General features: G+C 37.7%; 1 protein-coding gene across 5 annotated transcripts in view; it reads right to left on the reverse strand.

The window, feature by feature from the left end:
- The window catches only part of WNK3 (WNK lysine deficient protein kinase 3), a 174,471-nt gene that overhangs the window by 37,100 nt on the left and 116,183 nt on the right, over positions 1–21,188 (reverse strand). For 4 of the 5 annotated variants that reach the window (XM_081565484.1, XM_081565483.1, XM_081565481.1 and 1 more), the window contains exons 11-20: positions 21,086–21,150; positions 16,458–16,605; positions 15,703–15,819; positions 13,990–14,145; positions 13,857–13,908; positions 12,403–12,543; positions 10,922–11,844; positions 5,774–5,864; positions 5,110–5,240; positions 3,756–4,375 (exon numbers count right to left, since the gene is read on the reverse strand). In XM_081565484.1, coding sequence (XP_081421610.1) covers positions 3,756–4,375; positions 5,110–5,240; positions 5,774–5,864; positions 10,922–11,844; positions 12,403–12,543; positions 13,857–13,908; positions 13,990–14,145; positions 15,703–15,819; positions 16,458–16,605; positions 21,086–21,150 — 2,444 coding nt within the window. Of the gene's footprint in view, positions 1–3,755; positions 4,376–5,109; positions 5,241–5,632; positions 5,865–10,921; positions 11,845–12,402; positions 12,544–13,856; positions 13,909–13,989; positions 14,146–15,702; positions 15,820–16,457; positions 16,606–21,085; positions 21,151–21,188 lie in introns of all 5 variants that reach the window. The other variant, XM_081565479.1, reaches the window with a different exon arrangement.

Here is a 21,188-nt window from a genome sequence, read left to right on the forward strand (position 1 = left end):
GAGAGCTTCTAGGTTGATCAAGGCATGGAGGTTCTGGGATAGTGGCACTCCTGAGAGGCCATGAAGTTCCTTGCCCCTTCTATTCCTTGCAATCTGGCTGTTCTTGAGTTGCATCCTTTTATAATAAACCAATAATCTAGCAAGAAAACTGTTTTCCTGAGTTCTATAAGCCATTCTAGCAAGTTAATCAACCTTGAGGAGAGGTTTGTGGGAACCTAGGGTAACAGGCCGGTTGCACGCTCTCCGTCCGCGCCAAGGAGACCGAATTCAGAGGCCGGCGCTGCGAGCCGAGCAGGATTGAGTCCTGAGGCCCGAGACGAGCTGTTTCCGGGCAGGAGGTGTCTGCGGTGAGGCTGGTTAGTGCGGGCGGTGCGGAGAGCGGGTCATGCGGGGCCGGGGCGGTGGACGAGCGGGGCCAGGGGGCGCGCGGAGTCCCGGCCGCCTTCCAGCAGGTCGGCAGGGCCGGGGCACCGAGTGTTCCCGCCTGTCCTTTCTCCTCCGTCGGCTCTGGGGTCGGGGAGGGGGTCCTGCGCCCTAGACTTCTCCACGGTTAGAGCAGCAGTGGGGGAGTGGAGAGAGGCAAGAGGCTGAGGTTCAGTTGCTCAGCTGTGTCCAGCTCTTTGTGACTCCGTGGACTGCTGCACGCCAGGCTTCCCTATCCATCACCAACTCCCAGAGTCTACTCAAACTCATGTCCATTGAGTCAGTGATACCATCTAACCATCTCATCCTCTGTCGTCCCCTTCTCCTGCCTTCAATCTTTCCCAGCATCAGGGTCTTTTCAAATGAGTCAGTTCTTCACATCAGGTGGCCAAAGCATTGGAGTTTCAGCATCAGCGTCAGTCCTTCCAATGACTATTCAGGACTGATTTCCTTTAGGATTGACTCATTGGATCTCCTTACAGTCCAAGGGACTCGAGAGTCTTCTCCAACACCACAGTTCCAATGCATCAATTCTTCAGCACTCAGCTTTCTTTATCGTCCAACTCTCACATCCATACATGACTCTGGAAAAACCATAGCCTTGATGAGATGGGCCTTTGTTAGCAAAGTGATATCTCTGCTTTTTAATAAGCTGTCAAGTTTGGTCATAACTTTTCTTCCAAGGAGTAAGCGTCTTTTTTAATTTCATGGCTGCAGTCATCATCTGCCGTGATTTTGGAGCCCAGAAAAATAAAGCCAGCCACTGTTCTCACTGTTCCGCATCCATTTGCCATGAAGTGATGGGACTGGATGCCATGGTCTTACTTTTCTGAATGTTGAGTTTTAAGCCAACTTTTTCACTCTCCTCATTCACTTTCAAGAGGCTCTTTAGTTCTTCTTTGCTTTCTGCCATAAGGGGGATGTCATCTGCATACCTGAGGTTATTGATATTTCTCCCGGCAATCTTGATTACTGCTTGTGCTTCATCCAGCCCAGTGTTTCTCATGGTGCATTCTGCATATAAGTTAAATAAGCAGGGTGACAATATACAGCCTTGACGTACTCCTTTCCCTATTTGGAACCAGTCTGTTGTTCCATGTCCAGTTCTAACTGTTGCTTCCTGATCTGCATTCAGATTTCTCAGGAGGCAGGTAAGGTAGTTTGGTATTCCCATCTCTTTCAGAATATTCCACAGTTTGTTGTTATCCACACAGTCAAAGGCTTTGGCATAGTCAATAAAGCAGAAATAGATGTTTTTCTGGAACTCTCTTGCTCTTTCGATTATCCACTGGATGTTGGCAGTTTGATCTCTGGTTCCTCCACCTTTTCTAAATCCAGCTTGAGCATCTGGAAGTTCATGGTTCACATACTGTTGAAGCCTGGCTTGGAGAATTTTGAGCATTACTTTGCTAGCATGTGAGATGAGTTCAGTTGCGCAGTAGTTTGAGCATTCTTTGGCATTGCCTTTCTTTGGGATTGGAATAAAAACGGACCTTTTCCAGTCCTGTGGCCACTGTTGAGTTTTCCAAATTTGCTGGCATACCGAGTGCAGCACTTTCACAGCATCATCTTTTAGGATTTGAAAGAGCTCAACTGGAATTCCATCACCTCCACTAGCTTTGTTCATAGTGATGCTTCCTAAGGCCCACTTGATTTCCCATTCCAGGATGTCTGGCTCTAGGTGAGTGATCACACCCTCATGGTTATCTGGGTCACGAAGATCTTTTTTCTATAGTCCTTCTGTGTATTCTTGGCACCTCTTCTTAATATCTTCTGCTTCTGTTAGGTCCATACCATTTCTGTCCTTTATTTTGGCCGTCTTTGCATGAAATGTTGCCTTGGTATCTCCAATTTTCTTGAAGAGACCTCTAGTCTTTCCCATTGTATTGTTTTCCTCTATTTCTTTGCGTTTATGACTGAGGAAGGCTTTCTTATCTCTCCTTGCTATTCTTTGGAACTCTGCATTCAAATGTGTATATCTTTCCTTTTCTCCTTTGCATTTCGATTCTCTTCTTTTCACTATTTGTAAGGCCTCCTCAGACAACCAGTTTTCCTTTTTGCATTTCTTTTTCTTGGGGATGATCTTGATCACTGCCTCTTGTACAATGTCAATCACCTCTATCCATAGTTCATCAGGCACTCTGTCTATCAGATCTAATCCCTTGAATCTATTTCTCACTTCCATTGTATAGTCGTAAGGGATTTTATTTAGCTCATACCTGAATGGTCTAGTGGTTTTCCCTACTTTCTTCAATTTATTACCTTTGCTTTCAAATTGAATACAGACAGATACCTATAGTATGCTGTCCAAGTGCAGAAAAGACTAGTCTTCAGTGACATGAAAAGGAGGCCAAGTCCAAAGAATTTTCTAGAGCTTCAGACTCAGAAAATCTTGGATGCTGATTAGGAGCTAACTGGACAGTTGTCCATCCTTTTAGTCGTTGTGGACGTTCCTTCATATTTCTTTGAATCTCATTTTGAGGTGCGGAGAAGGAAATGGCAACCCACTGCAGTACTCTTGCCTGGAAAATCCTATGGACAGAGGAGCCTGGTAGGCTGCAGTCCATGGGTTCGCTAAGGGTCGGACATGACTGAGTGACTTCACTTTCACTTTTCCCTTTCATGCACTGGAGAAGGAAATGGCAACCCACTCCAGTATTCTTGCCTGGAGAATCTTAGGGACGGCGGAGCCTGGTAGGCTGCCGTCTATAGGGTCGCACAGAGTCGGACACGACTGAAGCGACTTAGCAGTATGGTAACACATTGGTCAGAAGCATAGGTTAACACTACTTGGACTTTTGATGGGTATCTGAAGGGGGCAGTCTTGTGGGACTGAGCCCTTAGCCTGTAGGATCTGATGCTATCTTTGTAGTTTTCAATCATAAATTTTTTTGAATCATTAAAATGTCACCAGGGCTTCTCTGATAGCTCAGCTGGTAAAGAATCCACCTGCAATGCAAGAGACCCCGGTTCAATTCCTGGGTTGGGAAGATCCCCTGGAGAAGGGATAGACTACCCACTCCAGGCTTCCCTGGTAGCTCAGATGGTAAAGAATCCACCTGCAATGCGGGAGACCTGGGTTTGATCCCTAGGTTGGGAAGATCCCCTAGAGGAGGGCATTGCAATCCACTCCAGTATTCTTGCCTGGACAATCCCCATAGACAGAGGAGCCTGGCAGGCTACAGTCCATGGGGTCTCAAAGAGTAGGACACGACTGAGTGACTAATCATACAGCACCAAGTGTCACCAATCTCAATTAGCTACCAGTCAAATACTTAGTTCTATAAAACCCAAAGCAATCCGATTTATGACAAAAGAGAAACAGTTCTTACTTTTCTCGCAATCTTTGAAGCTCCACCTTTAAGTCCTCATCCTCTATCTCTGACTCATCATCACTGCTCATTGGGGAAGATGGTGAATAGAAGTGTGAACTCTGTGTTTGAACACAGGATTTTTCTTCACAGAGTGGTAAGCACTTTTCTCTCTCTGGACCAGTCTTTGCCACTGATTTCCCTCTGTCAGGAAAAGTGGTTGAAAATTCACTATTAGAGCTAGGTTGTTTCCTAGCAGTAAGTATCTCTCTCTCTTTAAGCAGTTCAGATCCAGACGGCATGCTACTTCCTGTGGCTGAATTTTCTTCCAATTCCTTTTCTGGAGCCAGCGAAGATATATCAGTCTCACAAGCTATACTAAAAGATGAAAAGTTGTCAGTTTGCTTGGAAATTCTTGGATCTTCTTTGAAAATTTCGTGAAGAGCTTGTAACTTCTGAGAAGAAAGTGAAGTTTGTGGATTGTGTGTGACAGGTTCCATTTCTACCAAATGAGACTTTGCTGTTTCAGTAAAGGCTAAAGCTTCTTCACTAGACTGACTTGTCATTTTATTGAATGCTGGTATGTGTTCTATTCCAAAAGATGTCACTTCCGCTGACTCCTGCTGAGGAACTGTAATCACCTGAAATACAAAAAGGCAGAGGTGGCTGTCTCTGCTTAACCAAAAAGTAAACCCACAAAGAAATTCAATATAATATATGGCACAGACAATTGGATGGTCTTCTGCGATGTACACACATTGATAATACCAAAACTTAAAAATCCCATTTAAGACTTCTCCAGTGGTCCAGTGGTTAAGTTTCTGCATTTTCACTGCAGGGGCCACAGGTTTGACCCCTAGTCAGGGAAGTTCTGCATGTCACATGGAGCAGCCAAAGGAAAAAAAAAGTTTTAAAAAATCCCATTTATTCAAAGCTTTTCAGTTGGGCCATTTGTAAATTCAGTTGGCTACGTATTGCTCAAATAAAATTCTGCAATTAAAACATTCCATAGGTGCACATAGAACTAACACCATTTTGTAAACCATCTATACTTCAATAAAAAATTAAAAATATTTTAATTGCCAAGATTCTAAAGGACATGAAATTAGATTTATAAAAAAGATGACCCAACTACCCACCACCACCAAAAAACAATGACACAGATCTATACTCTATTCCAGTTACTAAAATCCTCATTTCTTTAGACTCACCTTTAGTGGATGGCTACAGAAGGTGAGAAGATGCATATAAGGGGGGAAAATTAAATATGATAATAATCTACATTTAAAATAATTACCATCTACAGACCTAGATCTTCAATGCTGTCACCTTTCATAATGCCCCCGTAGAAAATGATTCTACCAAAGACACAAACCTGAAACCGACCCCGCTGGAATGATCCACTCATTGCTTTACATTTACTCAAAGACCTAGTATCAGGTGTGGACTCTCCTGTCAGATGAATGGGGTCAGGAACAACCGCTGATCTTGTATCTTCTGTTTCCACTGCAAGTTTTGCCAAATTGTAAGCAGAAAGGAGAAAATTGTTTGTTAATATTACATTTGTTTACGTTACCAGAAATGAAGAAAAGTAGAAAAAGCTTAACTCCTGCTAGACAATTAAAAAAGTGTTAATGTAATAAGCAACACTGTAGAAGCCCCTACCTCTAAATCAGACATTTTAAGATTTATCCTGAGACTTAGTATCTATATGAAATGAATACTTTAAAACTGAATTAGTTGAAAAATAAAATGAAAATGACATTAATGGGACGTGTTACATACATGGGCTATATGGAAAAGGTGGCAAGATTTGTGTATGAATAACAACAGAAAGAAACAGAAGTAAATGAAAAATGATGTTACCTAGTCTATGGCCCTGACTGTAAGCACACTACCTTGACGGACTTTTGATCTCTTGAAAAAGCTGGTTGACTGCCGTAGCCTGTATGCCCAGCTTTTTAATTTGCGAGTCCAGGATTTCTTGCTAATAGGATTTTTGAGACTAGGACAAGTAAAGCTTAGGCCAAAATATCCACCTCCTGTCTGCAGATGAATGGCTCCAACGCTTGACACAGCAGCAGGATAGGCCTCTGGATCTCCTGGAAGTGAAGCATCTGGGGACATCTCCTAATGGAGACAAAAAGAGGAAAACCAAAATGGTAATAATTTACGTGAGGTAGAGCAGTTGTTTATACCATTGGAGTTTCTTGTATGGACCAATCAGCAATCAAAAATAGAATGCTATGTATATTTCTATTAATAGTACTATGTCAGACTAAACCTGAAGTATTGAACTTACATGAATTAAGCCTTCTTTTTTTTATTTTTTTTATTATTTATTTTAGTTGGAGGCTAATTACTTTACAATATCGTAGTGGTTTTTGCCATACATTGACATGAATCAGCCATGGGTTTACATGTGTTCCCCATCCTGAACCTCCCTCCCACATCCCTCCCCATCCCATCCCTCTGGGTCATCCCATTGTCTTCTTTTTCTTTAAAAATATTATTTAGACTTCAGATAAATAAAATCGCAGAATATTAAATTTCCACCCTAGAATATTTTTTATGACAGCAACTTTGAAAACTGAAAATTAAAATCTGAAGTAAACAACCTTCCTATGTACCAATTTACTAAAAAAAAGGTCAGTTAAACCTTATGATCTTAAAATGGCAATTTTCATCTATGCTTATATTACTTAAGACAGTTAAAGATGCCTGACAAACATGATAAACATAGAAAATCAGGATATCTAGGCATTTAGATTTACAGAAATATATTACCAAATCAAATTTCTTACATTATGTAATCACACAGAAATTTAATTTAAAATGGATCTCAAAATTATTTCAAATTCACGCTCTAAAAATTGTTAACATCAGGCCACAGCTGACTATAAAATCACACTTCCCTCTTCTTGTACTCCCATTTTTCCCCTGAAAAATAAGAATTAACTGCTGTATTCTGAGTACTTTATAAATAAATTCCTTATAATGACTCATACAAAAAATTAATATACACAGCCAGAAATACTTTGGGAAACATGAGAATGGCCCCTACAAATTTAGAAAATTAAAAGAGTATTTAAAAGCTCAAAGAATAGGATTTAGAATTTGTCTGAAGGAAGATCGCCTAAAGTGAAGTGAAGTGAAGTCGCTCAGTTGTGCCCAACTCTTTCGGACCCCATGGACTGTAGCCCACAAGGCTCCTCCATCCATGGGATTTTCCAGGCAAGAATACTGGAGTGGGTTGCCATTTCCTTCTCCAAGATAGCCTAAAAGCAGCACTAAATAAACAGCAGTTTGGGATAAGCATTTTTAATACTTAGAGTCAAGAGTCATTAAAAGTAAAATTCTGAACAACCAGTTTTTATTTTCCAAAGTCCTATTTTGGACTAGCAATACTACTTTCATAAAGAGTAAAAAAAAACCTCTCAATAATATTACAATTTAGAAAGTGTTACATTGGTCCCACTGAAATTACAGAAAAGATTTTTATTAAGTAATAACTGGATCAAGATGATAAATACAAGTTCTACCTTCTCTTATCAACCCAAAGCTATAAGTGCAACAGGGAAAACAGATGTAGACACATGCGTATAAGATTAAAGGAGGAAAAAGTAGCCTCCTTTAATCTTCATAATGACATATGCAAGAACTGTTTCAAAATGCAGCAAACTCAGGTGGGAGATATGGGCAGCAGGAGAGAGCGCCATGAACAACCAAAAGGATGAGTAGTTGGATAGATTACTTACAAAGCTACACACAATTTGTCTCCTATCTGTCACTTCAACATCATCTTGTAACACCCTACTACTTACTGGCGTTCTTTTGACTCCTAAAACAGGTCTCTACCTGTGAATGTCTTCATCACAAACAAATCCTTCCGTGACCACCCTATCTCAAGTAATTCCTTAGTCATCCTATTGTAGCCCTTTTTATTTGTTTAGGATTTATTTTCCCCCACTAGAGTGTAAGTTCCACAAAAAACAGAGATCTTGACTTATTCACTGCTCAGTAGATATCCACTGAATGGAAGAGTGAACTGGTTGGGGTACCAAGGAAGGAACAGCCAGGCAGTTCTGCATCTTCCTACCCCACCTCCACAACAAAGAAAAGACATCAGAGGCATCTGCTCCCAAGTAGGAGTGGCAAGAGCAAAATGTTTGTGGCCAAGAAAAATATCGGCAATATAGGGAGGAGATAAGATCTAGGAGTAAGGGGAAGCCACGCTACTTTTGAAGACTAGCTATTAGACCTCCCTCTAGGCAGCATCAGAGACAAGTTGCAATAACCTGTGCCAGGAAGCATGTCCCACGCTTTCCTCATAATTGCTAGAGTTAAGACTATAGTAATTATATATAGCATTTACAAACAGACAAAGAGGGAATCTCATGGGGAAAAAAGAATAACTGAGTACACAATGAAGAATCACCAACAGTTTTGGGAATCAGTACTTTAAGAAAACACTAAATTCAACAAACAGAATAGCCAAGGAAATAGCATTAATAACATAGAATAAGGCTTTAATATCTTCAAAGACATGTGTGAATATACTACATCCATAAGAAAAAGAAATTATTAGAAATTAAAAATATAATCCTTCACATAAAAAATAGCTGAATAGGAGATTATACACAGCTTATAAGTAGAGAAATTCTCCCAGTACAAAAAGCAAAAGGACAAAGAGATGGAAAACATGAAATGAAAAGTTAAATAGTTAAATAAATAAAATAAATAGTTAAATAAATAAAATAAAAAGTTAAATAAATAAAAAGTTAAATAAAAAGTTAAAAAGAAAAAAAGGAAATGAAGAAATAAAACTGTCTATTCACAGATGATATGATCTTATATATTATATAGAATATCCACCAAAAGCTATTACAGCTAATAAACAAAGCAAAGTAGAAGGATATAACATCAACAATCAAAAATCAATTGTATTTCTATACGCTACCAATGAAAAATCAGAAAAGGAAATTTAAAAAAGCAATTTCATTTATAATAACAATAAAGAGAATAAAATAACAAACAGTGCTGGAACAACTGGATGATCACATGCAGAAAAATGAAGCTGGATCTTTATCTCACACCATATACAAAAATTAACTCAAAATGATGTTACTATCTATATTTAACTAAGTGTAAAACAAAATAAAGACATTTTTGGACATTAAAAAAAATAAAATTGCTAATCCATGCAACATATTTAAAAATATTACTTATAGAAGCATTTGAGGGGGAAAACAAAACGGAATTCTAGGACACCAGAAATAGTGGCAAGTAATAAGTTTGATGTAGCAACTGGACATTTGAAACAAATAAAAGAATCCATTTGATTTTGACACTTGGAAGATTTTCTTTTGAGCAACAAAGCTTAAATGATAGAGAATTACATTTCATTTTTTATGGTTCTAATCACATTACATGATCATCATATAACACATATAATATGTTATTTACTGATTTTCAATTCTTCCATTCAACATATAGACAAGGCATAACCAACTATTAAAAAATGTAGATGTTATAAACTTTGCTAATGCTAAAAAGTGATTTAAGTAATAAAAATTGGGAGGTGTATAGGAAAGAAAAATAGAGGAAAGAGAAAATATAATTTCTCCACCATTCAGAGAAATGAGTCAGATTTTATTATATGAAATTGCTAAATCCAAAAATCACTAAGTATATTATTTACAAGTTATTAATAGCAATGACCACCAGAACTAAAACCAGAAACTTAAATGTTTGGGGAGTGGGAGTGTGAACACAACAATTTCTTTTAATTTCCTATCCTCTGAATTTTAGTGTTTACGCATTAACTGCATAATTTTAAATTACTAGTTTACAAAAAAATAAGAAAGTTATTTTTATTCAATGGGATGTTATGCTGTTGCTGCTGCTAAGTCGCTTCAGTCGTGTCCGACTCTATGCAACCCCATAGACGGCAGCCCACCAGGCTCTGCCGTCCCTGGGATTCTCCAGGCAAGAACACTGGAGCGCGTTGCCATTTCCTTCTCCAATGCATGAAAGTGAAAAGTGGAAGTGAAGTCGCTCAGTCATGTCCGACTCTTTGCGACCCCATGGACTGCAGCCTACCAGGCTCCTCTGTCCATGGGATTTTCCAGGCAAGAGTACTGGAGTGGGCTGCCATTGCCTTAGATGAGGTAAAACTATGAATTCTGACATGTATAGATGTCAGTAAGTGGGGAAAAAAATGCAGAACAGCACATGTATATAAGGAAGTATTTGTATATAAATATATATCTGTATCTTTGTAAACAGTTCAGTTCAGTTCAGTCGCTCAGTCATGTCTGACTCCTTGCGACCCCATCTAATACATATAAAAAAGTGCTATATAAATATATGTGTGTTAGTTAAAACCATGTCTGGGAAGATTTATTAATAGCTGTGTCCATAGGTTTGGAAGTGGGGTGGATTTTACTTTATATACATGCATATATTACTTATATAATAACAATAATAGAGATACAGTGATAAAGATTTTTAAATGTCTGATATACTATAAAATAAAAAATTAAGTTGTAGACCAATATGTTTATAGCACAACCCTATTTTATTGAATAAAAAGTTATAGACTTTTAACTAGATTTGTATAAGCTTAAGTTAAGAAGGATAAGTACCATATAGTGGATAAACACCAGATAGTGGTTATCCCTATGAGCTGAAGGAACAGAAAAGAGAAGTTAAATTCTTACGTTACACAAATTAAAAAAAAAAAAAAACAAGTTAGGAGAGTATGGGGGATTTTAATTTTCTTTAAAAATTTTTTTTCAAATAAATAAAAAACCCACAAACAAGATTAAATTAAAACCATAATATTTTAAAAAGGAAACTGATAATAGGTATTTTTAAGTGGAAATCTAAAAGCAAGTTCTTCCTACCCTCTAAAACAATCTATCAGTCCTGTTCTGTCATTAATATAAACATAAACATTGCTCACAAGTTCCTAGCTAATTCAACAGAGGGGTCTCTCACCGAAGATAGTTCTACTGCCTCTACTGAGAAGTTTTAGGCCCCTGCAGCCTAAACCATGGCCTTTTAAACACCTGTGACCTCAGAATCTTATGACATAGATAATTTCATTTCAAAGGACAGAACTTTAGAAAAGAAGGCATTTCTTTTAAAAGCATAAGGAATTGGTTAAAAAGAATGATACTTACATGTAAACATAATTCGCTGGGTATAGAAGTTATCACATTCAGGTCCCTTTTGAACACTGATATGTTAGCAGGCTGATTCACAGCCACATTAGACAGAATCTTAGTCTGCTGAAAATTAGGGAACTGTGCAGGACTATCTTGAATTCCACAGTGACTCGTGCCTATGACTTCTGGCACTGGACATGAGATTATATCTTCAGCAGAGGACGAAAACGGAGAGTCTATGCTTTGGGTATCCTTCTGACTCTCAGGGTAGATGCTAGGTATGTTATGCTCCTGATAGAGCAAATTTCTTAATTTTTCATCCAGAGTTTTAATTCGGTTGTCTGCAAATTCCATTTTTGGAGGTCTTTCCCCATCTGATTCCAGGACAGTAGAGGATAGAAGGCTGGTTGGTTCAAGGCCAGGGTTCTGAGTGGGAACGACCATCTTAGGAGAACTTGCTTCCATGTTCACTGCAGTTTCTCCTTCTTGGGAAATAAACTCTGCATCTGTAGTTGGCTGCTGCACTAGTAAGGATTGAGGCTTTTGATCAGATATAAATGCCGGGGTTGTAAGACAGTTAGCAGCAATCTGAGTTGACTCGCCAGGAACTGCCTGACTGGCAGCTTGGTGACCTGGATACACAGGTAGAAATATGCCTGCTTCGTTCGTGAGTCCCTCACATTCAAGTGGAACTGCACAAACTGAAGTAGCAGTATGACTGGAACTACTAGCAACTGGTGCCATTATCTGCCTGTCATCTTCCACTTGATAAAGTATAGCTGGCTGCTTAGTTTCTACACTGGCATATTCAGAAATCTTACCATCAACTACATCCTTGTGTTGTGATGTGGAGGTGAAAAGTACATGCTGGCACGGATTACTTTCTAGAGTAAGCAGTGTGTCCTGTGATATTTCCTTATTACTTATGTTTCTTGGACCTAGAACAATAACAAAGAATGGCTAAGCATGTATTGGTAAGTACAAAGCATAGACTAGTCCAAACTCAAAAGGGACAAGGAAGAACAAGGGGCAAATCAGAACCAGTGTGAAACTACTCTTGTAAATAAGAATCAAAATACACAGAATTCAACCTGACAAGGAGAAAAACCTTTTCTTTTTCCCATAAATAATAAAATTTAAATGGCTTAAGTTATATTCTAATATTAACATCTTCAAAAATGCTTATGGAAATTCTCATAAGCATAAAATACCCATGTTGTTGTTCAGTCGCTAGTCATGTCCGACTCTTGGCATCCCTATGGACTGCGGCACGCCAGACTTCCCTGTCCTTCCCTATCTCCCAGTCTGCTCAAATTCATGTCCATTGAGTTGGTGATACTATCTAACCATATCATCCTCTGCTGCCCCCTTCTCCTTTTGCCTTCAATCTTTCCCAGCATCAGGGTCTTTTCCATGAAAACAAGTTAAAGATATGGTATATATTTTGCATCCCCATCTTCCAGGTCTGGATAAAGGTACAGACAACAAACACTTACTAGAAAGTAGGTTTAACCCAGGAACTGTAGGCATGTACTGCTGAAGAGAAGGAGAAGATTGAGCCTCACGGTTTCTTATTGTCTGATTTATACAAAATCGCCATCGACCAACTGGGGATGACTGAGGAGGAGCAGATTCATCTGTAGAAAGAATTGTCAAAAATTAATAGGCTAAGCAATTGTCAATATGTTTAACTTGTTGACTAAGAAAATCAGGTTAAAACAACAAATTATCTTTTATTTCCATTTCCAATGGCACTAGGCTATGTGTAACTTATAAGACCAGACCTCCAAACCCGACTGACAAATACTCTAAAAAACTAAGCGCAAGATATCTTTAGAGAAGGATTTTGGATTCTTCAGAAACAAACATTGCATCAGTAGTGAATAAAAGCAGGGCACTTCTTTTCAGAAAAAAACGAAAAGCATTTTTTCCATTAAAACCTACATCTTTGTTCTGTATCTTGATTATGGTGGTGCTTACACATATCTATAAGAGGACTAAAATTTACAGAACTCTACACCTAAAGAAAGAAAGCAAATTTTACTTTATAACAACTTAAAAAATAAAGTAAAACAAGCCCCTACATCTGTATTCCTTCTTTGTTAACATATTCAAATAAGTAATTCTCTTTTAAACTTTACCCTATTTTGGCAGTTAGAAATCTACTCAAACTGCTACTAATAAGAAAATGAAGATAGAGGAGAACCCTGGCATCCTAAAACAATCTAAATTTCAGGATAATGGTATCTGGTTCCATGACTCCCATGCCACCTGTTGTTTCTTCATGCTATTATAATTCCTTCAGAGGTCCTCATTTGTCTATGGCTCTTCTCCCCCTCACAGATACTCTAAATATACCTATGATCAGAGCTGAAAAGAATGGAGAAAAAAGGTTGTGAGAAGAGAAAACAGAAGACCTCATTTTTAGTCCATGGAAGTTTATCTGGTATCCGATTTACAAAAACTTATTAGTGATCAGAGCAGGTAGAAGCATATCATTGGTGGAATGAATTCAAGAAACGAATGCTACTGATATTAAACATGAGGCAAATTCAGAACACAGTGATTTTAGTTAAGAAAGTGATTTTAGTTGCTGTCCATCTTATATCAGGAGAAAAATAAAACTTGCCAGTTAAGTTCAAACATTAAAGCTGTTAAAGGTCACCAGTACTGTGACTGCTTTTCTGGTAACATACCGTGCAACAACTCAGAAATAAATTAATCACGTCAAGAACCAACACTTGGAGGAAATTTAGAGAAGAGTTTTACTTTTCACTTTTTTTACTTTTTATTTCTGAGCTATAAAGCCCTTTCAAAGCGTGGGGAAACCTACATTAACAATTTATCCAATTCCTTTATTGGCTAATATCCTTCCCAAGGTGTGTAAATTAAAAGTTTCCAAATGTCTTGCTTCAAAAGCCAAATGGTAAATTTTGTTAAATATACTTACTGCTGGTTTGACTGGATGCAGAATTTATCTGTACTTGTTCAGATGATCCTGTCTGAATTAAAAATGAATAGATAAATAAAGAAGTTCCTGATATATATTCGAGAAGACCTATTTGCTAAGCAACTGCTCTTACTTGGCTACTGCTTGTTTCCATAGTAACAGAGTCAACTCCAACAGCTCTTTCTGTAGCAGAGTGAACATGAAGGATCTCCTGGGCTTGACCTACGATAGCCTTCAATTCTTCCACAAACTTTTCTTTTTCACTTTCCAGGACAAAGTTATCTTCAACCTATCCAAAAGGAAAAGTAAGTCTACTCAAAAGAATGTATTCAGTTTCTTCAAAATTATATGGTAACTACTGTAAAGAAAAATTAATTGGTATTTAGATCTGATTGCCACAACAGAATTAAGAAAGACTAGCAATAAAATGCCAGACAATACATTAAATTATTCTTTCTACTTGAGATTACCAACATTTGTCAGATTGGCACTACTTACCAGAAGCCAGCATTTAAAAAAATTTTGGCATTCTATAAATTAATTGCCATTTGAAGAACATAACTGAGGCAATGTTTACATTTAAAACTAGGATGTCCAAACCCAAAAGCTTTTAAATCAAAAATCACAAGATGAAACATCTCTAAAGATGATAAAGTATGGTCCCGAGACAGTTCAGAAAATACTAAGTTGAATAAGAGGCATAATTCACAAAATTATTAACATTTTCAAATGTTAAATTCTGCTTGGCCAGGAATGTATACCCAAAGAAAACTGGCAGAAACGAAAGTATTATGTACTCTTCCTGCCACCCTAGCCCATTTCCCTAAAAAAAGAGGAGGGGACTACTAACTTAAGCCTAACAATTCAAAGAAAATACAAAAACTAGATGAAATGATGAACATTACTTGAACACCTATATGTAAGATGTTATAACTGTATAAACTATTAATGCTTAGGCCTTGAGAGTTGGACGGTGAAGAAAGCTGAGCGCCGAAGAATTGATGCTTTTTGAACTGTGGTGTTGGAGAAGACTCTTGAGAGTCCCTTGAACTGCAAGGAGATCTAATCAATCCATCCTAAAGGAGATCAATCCTGGGTGTTCAATGGAAGGACTGATGTTGAAGCTGAAACTCCAATACTTTGGCCACCTCATGCGAAGAGTTGACTCAATGGAAAAGACCCTAATGCTGGGTAGGATTGGGGGCAGGAGGAGAAGGGGACGACAGAGGACAAGATGGTTGGATGGCATCACCGACTCGATGGACATGGGTTTGGGTAGACTCTGGGAGTTGGCGATGGACAGAGAGGCCTGGCGTGCTGCAAATCATGGGGTTGCAAAGAGTCGGACACGACTGAGCAACTGAACTGAACTGAACATCCCCCAAAATTCTAAGTTAATTAGGGACCCAGGCAACATAACTGTTTTTGCCTTAAGGTTTTTTTTGCCATACCACGCAGTTTGCAGGATCTTAGTCCCCCGACCAGGGACTGAACCTGGGCAACTGCAGTGAAAGCTCCAAATCCTAACCACTGGACCTCTAAGGAATTCCCCAAAGGACTGTTTTTTTAAAAGCTCTTCTGTTGATTTTGACATACAGCTGGAGTTAAGAACCACTGACCTAGCTCCTCTCTTAATGAAACTCCCTCATATTTTACACATAAATATACTGACACCAGAGGGGGTATAGTGACTTAACTTTTGATCATAACCAATTTAGCTCTTTATGGATTTTAAAAACTAGCAGTACCTTAAGAAAATATGGCTCTGAGTAAATGAGGGGGGGAATTAAAGGGGAAAAAGACACAGAATGCTGAAGGGAAAATAATTTGTCTTTTCTGTACTTACCATATAGTCTGCAATATCCTCTGGTGCATCACCATCAACATCAAACTTGAAGGTGACCATCTTGTTATTGTGTGTCTCCAGTTGACACTCCACCATGTTGTCTCCAGAGGTTGAAACCTGGACACAAACATTTTACTAGTTTAAGAGTCAGTCATTGCCTTCTCTTTGCAAATGGTACAGGAAATATTTCTATGAGCTCACATGAAATATATGAAAAAATGGTCTAAAATATTGAGAATCTAAAAAGATTCTGTTTTTCCCTTGGTGAAATACTGTCTAAATAACCACTGTATGACAAATCTAAGGCTCAAATTATTCAGCAAAAAATCAGGAAAGAAAAGGAACACAACTTGTATAAAAATACAAAAAAAGTTACAATAGTCCCTATAACTATCTGCAATGCAAAAATCTAGATCTGGCCAATCATTTTCAAAATTCTCCTAATCCCACAAATTGACCTTAAAGCAAAAGAACATGCACTGATAACAGAAATGTAAACTGGTTCAACCTTTCTGGACGGCAATCTAGAAATATGTATTTAGAAAGTTTAAAAATCTTCATACTCTGATCAATAATTCTACTTCCAGAAATCTATCATAAGGAAATAATCAGGTATATATACAAAGATTTGTGCTCAAGGGTGTCTGCTGAAGAATTTCATAATACTCTATATTCACCGCCACAGCAACTTCGCCCCTCCCTGGCTCCCCAGACCTCAACATGCACTCTAAACCAAATCATATTTACACACTGACCTGAAGAACAGTAAGCTGAAATTTAGTTCCCTTCTCTGACCGAGGACAGGAAGCTCTTCTCTGTTTGATACGATCTTGTTTGCCATTTCCACTTGGGTTATCAAGGGTATTTGTGTTTTCCTTCACAGGTGCCACATCATGATTCAAACTATTATTTAAAAAAACAAAAACAAAAGCAACTCCAATTCAGTTTCTCAGAGAAGACATTATTCTATGATTCTCAAAGTCCAATATTTAACCCAAATCAGATTTATAACATCTGAAATCCCTGTATGCCTAGAATCATTCCATCTTGATGGTAAAATTCTATGAAAAACCCTCGATTATAAAATCATAAATAATGAGTTTAAATAAAATATATAAGTAGTACAATATCTCTCAAAAAGTTATGATTGTACAACTTTGCAAATATACTAAATGCTGTTGAATTGTACATTTTCAGTGGGTGAAAATTTAATGGTGTGTGAATTATGTCTCAATGAAGCTGTTTTTAAAAGTTATGAAACATTGACATTACTTTGTATGTATTAGGCAAACATCTCACAGTAGTGGGAGTGAAAGAAAAACACTGCTAGTGATGGACCCCTGTGGAACCTTTTATCAGTTGATGTTTTGGACCAATTTTATTTTGTTTGTTTAGGGTTTTTCTTATTAATATGTTCAAATAAAATTCTAAAAACCTATTCTAACTCAAAATAATATACCTGTTCATGTAACCAAATCAATAGAGGATAGACAAGGTGTGGAAGACAGGAATAGTGCAGGAAACAGAACAAGAAATGAAAATGAGATAAAGAAAAGGAATATTATTCAGCTATAAAAGGAATTCCTAAAAAAAATCTACTCCTGATCATTGACTATACTAAAGCCTTTGACTGTGTGGATCACAACAGACTGTGGGAAATTCTTTAAGAAATGGGACTACCAGACCACATTACCTACCTCCTGAGAAACCTGTATGCAGGTCAAGAAGCAACAGTTAGAACTGGACATAGAACAACAGATTGGTCACAAATGGAAAGGAGTACAACAAGGCTGTATATTGTCATCCTGCTTATTTAACTTATATGCAGAGTACATCATGAGAAATGCTGGGCTGGAAGGAACACAAGCTGGAATCAAGATTGCCGGGAGAAATATCTACAACCTCAGATATGCACATGATACTACCCTAATGGCAGAAAGTAAAGAGGAACTAAAGAGCCTCTTGATGAAGTTGAAAGAGAAGAGTGGAAAAAGCTGGCTTAAAACTCAACATTCAAAAAATGAAGATCATGGCCTCTGGTCCTATCACTTCATGGCAAATAGATGGGGAAACAATGGAAACAGTGACAAACTTTATTTTCTTAGACTCCAAAATCACTGCAGATGGTGACTACAGCCATGAAATTGAAAGATGCTTGTTCCTTGGCAAAAAAGCTATGACAAACCTAGACAGTGTATTAAAAAGCAGAGACATTCGTTTGCCAACAAAGGTCCATATAGTCAAAGCTATGGTTTTTCCAGTAGTCATGTATGGATATGAAAGTTGGACCATAAAGAAGGCTGAGTGCCAAAGAATTAAATGCTTTCAAATTGTGGTGCTGGACAAGACTCTTGAGAGTACCTTGGACAGCAACGAAATCAAACCAGTCAATCTTAAGGGAAATCAGTCCTGAATATTCATTGGAAGGACTGATGTTGATGCTGAAGCTCCAATACTTTGGCCACCTGATGTGAAGAGCTGACTCACCAGAAACGACCCTGATGCTAGGAAAGATGGAGGGCAGGAGGAGAAAGGGGTAACAGAGGATGAGATGATTGGCTGGCATCACCGACTCAATGGACGTGAGTTTGAGCAAACTCTGGGAGATAGTGAAGGACAGGCAAGCCTGGCATGCTGCAGTCCATGGGGTTGCAAAGAATCAGATATGACTTAGCAACTGAACAACAACATAAAAAGAATGAAATCTTGCCATTTGTAACAACATACATAGAAGTTGAGGGCATTATGCTAAGTGAAGTAAGTCAGAAAGAGAAATACAAATACCATATGATCTTTTTGTGTAATCTAAAAATATAAAAAAACAACCAAGCAAAAAATTCCCCAGGCTCAAAGATATAGAGGATAGACTGGTGGTTGTCAGAAGCAGGAGTTGGGGGAAGGTAGAGTGGGTGAAATGGGTGAAGGGAGTCAAAATGTACAAACTATTAATACCAGTTATAAAATAATTAAACCATGGGGATATAATGTACATCATGGCAATGATAGTTAATAATACTGTACTGCATATTTCAAAGTTTCTCAGAGTAGATTTTTAAAGTTCTCATCATAAAAAAAATTTTATTAACTATACATGGTGATGAATGCTTAAACTAGACTTACTGTGGTGATCATTTCACAATATATAAAAATAGTAAATCATTATATTGTACATCTGAAACTAACATAAGGGTGTATGTCAGGTTTACCTCCATAGAAAGAAAGAAAGAAAGAAAGAAAGGAGGAGGGAGGGAGTGAGGGAGGAAGGAAGAAGAAAAGTACACCACAATTTTGGTTAAAAAAAACTGAATGAATAATGTGAAAATGATTCAACATGATTAATTCTAACTAGCTATATTTTGCAGGTTCAAGTCAATATGATTATGGCATGGCAGACTTTCAGCTGATCTGTATCAAAGGTATTTTTCAGCTTTTTCCTTAACAAATTTGAATATATTTCAATAAATACATTTGAAAGTTAAATGAGGTTTGTAAGCGCCAGATATTTTTAAAATTGATTTTTAGGTTAAGTCCTTTCTCCTAAAGAACTACTCATGAAGTATCTGTATAAAGATTTACAAGATAAGATAAAAATAACCCCTAATATTTTTTCTATGTCCCTGTGAAAAAGAATTTTCATAACTACAAGTGGAAAACGGAGATTCAGTAATAGTGCTCTTAGTTCTTTAATAGACAGAGAAACAGCAGTAACATAACACCTTAAGAGGATAAAAGGGATATAAATTTAGTCAATGCAGTTGTATCATTCACTTTACAAAGTTATCTTAAAACACTAGTTTAGGGCTTAGAACAAGATGGCAGAAATTATACCCCTAAGTATAACTATAAAATCTGGAAATAATACAGTAGAGTATCACAGGAGGGCGCTGAAGAGTGAAAAGATAATGGCAGACTGGCTAGGGACTCCCAGGACTTGAAGAAAAATATAGCAGCTTAGCATCTCCTGGTTATCCACCCTGTGACAGAAAGCAGTCCAGGTTCAGTGTCTCTTGACTCTTGGCCAAAAGGCAAAGGTAGCTCAAGCACAGCAGTCTCCTGAGCTCCAACTCAGCAACAAAAGGTAGTTAAGGTGAGCCCTTTCCTCCCTTGGTGACGCTGGTGGGAACCCTACCGTAGCATGTGGTCTGGAGAGACAGCCTAGGGTAGTGGGCCTAGGGCACTGCTCTCCAACCCCTTGGTCCAGCAGTGGGCCCCCATGATATAAGATGAACCGAAGCAGACCAGAATAGTACTACAGGAACTCTGAAAACTAAATTGGCATTAGAACCATAGTCCACAAAAGTATCGATAGACGAGTACCTTGGCACCTAAACACAGTGACTGCCTGCTAAAATAGAGGATTTAAACAGGATCCAGAATATCCTAACATAATGTCCAAAATGTCCAGGATACAAATGAAAATTCTTTGTCATACCCAAAACCAGGAAAATCACAACTTGAATGTGAAAAGTCAATCAAGAGATGCCAAGACCAGGATGAATCAAGATGAATCAGAACTACCTGACAAGGATTTTAAAGCAGGCATTATCAAATTGTTTCAAAGATCAATTACAAATACTTCTGAAACAAATGAAAAGTCAGAAAATCTCATAATAATAGAATATATTAAGGAAGAACCAAATGGAAATTATAAAAGGAATATAATCATAGAAATAAACGATTCATTTTTCACAATAGCAGAATGAATAGGACAAAGGAAAGAATCAATATCAGTGAATTTGAACACAGAACGAATGAAATTAAGCCAATCTGAACAAGATAGGGGCTTTACAGGTAGCTCAGCTGGTAAACAATCTGCCTGCAATGTAGGAGACCCCAGTTTGATTCCTGGGTCAGGAAGTTATTACCAAATGAAAATATAATTATATATATACAATACATAAAATTATCTGGTTTTTATAATAATGTAATTATATTATTATATCTGGTTGTAAATTATTTAGATTAGCTGGAACTTTAAATTACATTATTTCCTTTTTTCAATTCTTACAATCTTTTCTTAAGAACAGAATATGAAGAGAATTCCCTGATGGTCCAGTGGTTCGGAGTCTGCACTCTCACCGCCAAGGGCCTAGATTCGAACCCTGGTCAGGGAACTAAGATCCCGCATGCCAAAAAAACAAACAAACAAACAAACAACCCAGACTATTATAATAATGTGAACAAGAAAATGGTCAATAATATCACAATCCATATGATCCTTATTAACATAAAAAAGTAAGAATAAAATCTACTATTTTTATTGAACATACACACAAATACTAAAACACAGAAGCTTCTGTAGTCAAGAGACTAAGCACCTAAAGAAGGCAAATACTTCAACATGCCCTCATGGCTTTCATGGTATTAATTTGAAGATACTCACCTTCGAACTAAATCTGGTTTTAGAAGAGTTGCTTGTTGTTCAGCTCCAACTGCTTGGGATACAGGCTGTAAATAGCACAGAAATAAAACTTATTATAACAGCA

Source organism: Giraffa tippelskirchi, chromosome X, assembly GCF_054371585.1.
Source record: "Giraffa tippelskirchi isolate mGirTip1 chromosome X, T2T-mGirTip1v1.2.pri, whole genome shotgun sequence".
Classification (NCBI taxonomy): domain Eukaryota; kingdom Metazoa; phylum Chordata; class Mammalia; order Artiodactyla; family Giraffidae; genus Giraffa; species Giraffa tippelskirchi.